General features: G+C 45.3%; 1 protein-coding gene across 1 annotated transcript in view; it reads left to right on the top strand.

Annotated features, from left to right (window-relative positions):
• The window catches only part of LOC107181797 (transmembrane protein 117-like), a 35477-nt gene extending 32070 nt beyond the window's left edge, over window positions 1-3407 (top strand). The window contains exon 2 of the mRNA XM_015558621.1: window positions 3068-3407. Within this exon, the coding sequence (XP_015414107.1) occupies window positions 3068-3135 (68 nt within the window). The 3' untranslated portion in view covers window positions 3136-3407. The remainder of the gene's footprint in view (window positions 1-3067) is intronic.
• The last annotated feature ends 350 nt before the right edge of the window (window positions 3408-3757 follow it).

The following is a 3757-nucleotide window of genomic DNA, read 5'->3' as shown; positions in this document are numbered from 1 at the left end:
GCAATGGAGGAGGAATGGTTCAGCCTCCCCAAGGTGGACACTCTTGGTGCACCCCTTTGTGGGCTTTGTGCACAGTCTTGTTGTAATTAAGCCTTGATTGTTGTAGTTATCACTGGGAGGAATTGACCTCCAGGCCAATTGGCTGTGAGAATCAGCTGTGTCTGCAGTGGGAGAACTGTGCTGGAGACACCCCTCCAGGGCAAGACTTGCCTCAATGGGGCTTTGGTGCTCACTGGGTCTGCTTCCTGAGTGTGTCCTTTAAGGATCTGAGGAGGTGCAAACTGGATGGTCCCACTCTGACCTCTGGGTGGCTCCTGGCTCCTGGATCTCTAGGGAGGTGCTAATCTAGCCTCTGCCTTAGGCTATCCAGCAAAAGCCTCCCTGCAGGGTTTGGGCTGCGTGGGTCCCACGGGATCAACAGGGCGGTGCTAGGAGTAATGGCTTCTCTCAGAGGCTCCGCTTCTCAGTGCCTGGGCAATTGCTGCATGCCCCTTTGAGAGAAAGCTGCCCTTGAGTTCCGACCAATGCCAGACAGTCCCACTTCTCCCGTATGGGTCCCCAGAGACTCTCCCGGAACTGGAGCTCAGAGCCTGAGACTCCCTCCCGATTGAAAATGACAACCTTGCCCTCAGCCACCAGCCCTCTTCGCACGCACCTCCGCACCTTAGTATTTTACTTCCGCACTGTGCCTCCTCTGAGTCTTGGTATGCTTTTCTCTTTCCTTCTAGTTGTAGAATTTCCACTCAGCCAGCCTTCCTGTGGTTCTGGATGATGTCCATTCTGTCTTTTAGTTGTATTTTTGAAGTGGTTGTTCGAGGCAGCAAACTCCGGTGTTTACCTATGCCGCCATCTTGGTTTCTCCCTGGGTTCTTTTTTCTTTTTGCTCTTCTAGTTGGGTTTTTCTTTTGCTTCCTCATATTTCAAATCACTTATTTGATTCTCAGAATCATCTACTCCTGTTTATTATTCCTGTTTATTATTCTTTTTTAAAAAATATATTTTATTGATTCTTTACAGAGAAGAAGGGAGAGAGATAGTCAGAAACATTGATGAGAGAGAAACATCAATCGGCTGCCTCTTGCATGCCCCCTACTGGGGATGTGTCTCCAACCAAGGTACATGCCCTTGACCAGAATCGAACCTGGGACCTTTCAGTCCACAGGCTGATGCTCTATCCATTGAGCCAAACCGGTTTCGGCAAGGGACTATTATTCTTTATTTCAGTCAGTGTATGCTTACTTTCTGACTGGTCCTTTTCCATTTTTTTGGAGGTTTCTAGAAGATTCTTCAGTAACCTTATAACCATGGTTTTAAATTCTATACCCAATAGTTTGCTTTTTTCTATTTCCTTCATTTGTGACGTTTTTGTCTTCATATTTTGGCTGCTTCCCTTTGTTTCTATGTATTGGGTAGAGTTGCTATGTCTCCTTGAGTTGGTAGAGTGGCTTTCTGTAGTAAGTGTTCTATAGGGCCCAGTGGCCAGCCTTCCCAGTCATCTGAGCTGGGAGCTCTAGGTGCACCCCTTGTGGGCTGGGAGCACAGTCTTGTTGTAGTTGAGACTTGATTTCTGTTGGTGTCACTGGGAGAAATTGACCTCCAGGCCAATTGGCTGTGAGGACCAGCTGTAAAAACAGTGGAAGAGTTGCTGTTCAGGAGACACCCCTATGGAGCAGGACTTGCTTCAGTGGGGCTATGGTGCTCACTGAGTCTGCCCCTTGAGTTTGTTGCTTATGGATGTGTAGAGTTGTAATCTGGTATGGTCTGACACTGACTACTGGGTACACTGGCTCTTGGGTCTCCAGGGAGGTGCAAAATCAGCCACTGAGTTTCTTTGAATATATATCCAGAGAGATCTGCAGCTTCTTCCTCTTTATATCGAGTTTGTAAGTGCCCAGATGAGGCCCAGCTATGAAGCAAGGGAGGCTGGTGCTGGTGTCGGATCTTGGGCCTTTTATTGATAGGTTTAGGGCTCCCTGACTCAGCTGCAGCTTCTTTGAGAGAATTTTAGCTTGAGCAAGGGCAGGCCATTCATATGCAAAAGCCACTGCACACAGCTTGGTTGGGTTGCAAATTGGATGAGGCAGGGTCTTAGGGAATCCACAGGGTGGAGCAAACATAAATGGCTGCCAGTCAGCCATCAGACCTGGAAGGTCCCAGCATAGGAACAATGATCCCTTGCGAGCACCTCCGTCTGGGAATAAGCCGCCCCCCGAGTTCCTACCCCGATGCTCGACAATCCAGTTCCTCCTCATATGTGTCTGTGTTCCCCAAAGCCTCGCCTTGGTGCTGGAGCTCTGAGGAAGCAGGACCTTATAAGTTCAGTTTGTGTGCCAGCCTTTTAAGAGAAACAGCTGGGTCTCTAACAGCCTCTGTGTCACTGAGCCCCAATCCATACTGGTTTTTATGGCCCGTAGTCATGGGGACTTCTTTTCCCAGCTCTGGGACCCTGGGCTGGGCATTTGGTGTGGGGCTGGGACCCCTTGCTCCTCCAGGTGGCCTCTGCAGAGATGACCTCCCTCCCGATTAAAAAAGCAGCACATATGGGTGCCCGACCAGCCCTTTCCACGCCTCCGCACCTCCTACCAGTTTCAGTGTGCTTTCTTCTTTACTTCTCTAGTTGTAGAACTTTCATTTTAGCCGTCTTTCCAGAGGTTCTGGATGATGGTTGTCCTGTATTTTACTTGTAATTTGATGTGGTTGTGGGCAGCAGCGAGTACAGGCCTTTACCTATGCCGCCATTTAACACGAAATTTTAAGGGACTCATTTCATTAACTTTACTGAACCTTAGTTCTATCCTTTATAAAATGACATAATACCTGCCCTCAATTCTACAGTTTTGTGAGGATCAAATTTATAAAAGGTTCCTATAAGTTAGAAATTTGTACAACACTCCAAGGCATTGTTTTCTTTCTTTTTTGCCTTTTTATTACTTTAAATAACTTTTTCAATTTTGTACTATTATTTGGATACAACTTATAACCAACCAAGTTAAATGGTTAGAGCACTTTTTTAAAAATTGAATTCCTCACTAACTTGAATCTTTACCCTTTTATTTTTCCTGTACAGAAAGAAAATCAAGCCTGTCAGTTACTCATGTCAATTTTCAGAATTATCCTGTAGAATTAAGGACATGAGACATTGCCGAAGCTTGGGGAGCATGAGTAATTGCAGATGAATGCCAGCTCCTTAGGGGCGTGAAATGCCTAAAGAAAAGTTATGTTGCTGTGTTTCGGTTAGTGGTGCTTGAAACTGGGTGCAGGGGTCCTTGAAGTCTTGCCCACAGACCTAGAGACTACTTTTCTTTCACCCTTTTCCCACTGAGACAGAGCAGTGTGACCGCTTGCTGCTACACTTTCTCAAAGCGATTGCATTTCACTTCTCTCATAAACACATCTTGTAAAAGAAACAAGGTTGTCTTTTAAACTTTTGTGCTCCTGCTTGACAAGAAAAAGAAAACCTAGTCTCCTTTCAGGACCTTTTGGCCTAATGAGAAGTCCATCCTTTTCATTTTTATTAAGAATGCCTTTGTATCAACTTTCCATTCTTCATGGAGAAGTACAATGTATTATATGAAGAAAGGATCAGGATTGATAAAGAGGCCATTTATACTTTTGCTACCTGGGATTCAGAAAGCTTTAACTAGCAGAACCAGCTAAATAGAGAATTTTAAGACCCACAATGTAGAGACACTTGTTAAATATAATTTTTAATGCTTGTTTTTTGTTTTTATTTTTAATTCTACTTGGACATGTACCT

Source organism: Myotis davidii, unplaced genomic scaffold (genome assembly GCF_000327345.1).
Source record: "Myotis davidii unplaced genomic scaffold, ASM32734v1 scaffold290, whole genome shotgun sequence".
NCBI classification, from domain to species: Eukaryota; Metazoa; Chordata; class Mammalia; order Chiroptera; family Vespertilionidae; genus Myotis; species Myotis davidii.
Note: the sequence above shows the minus strand (reverse complement) of the source record. Positions and strands in the feature narration are given on the sequence as shown.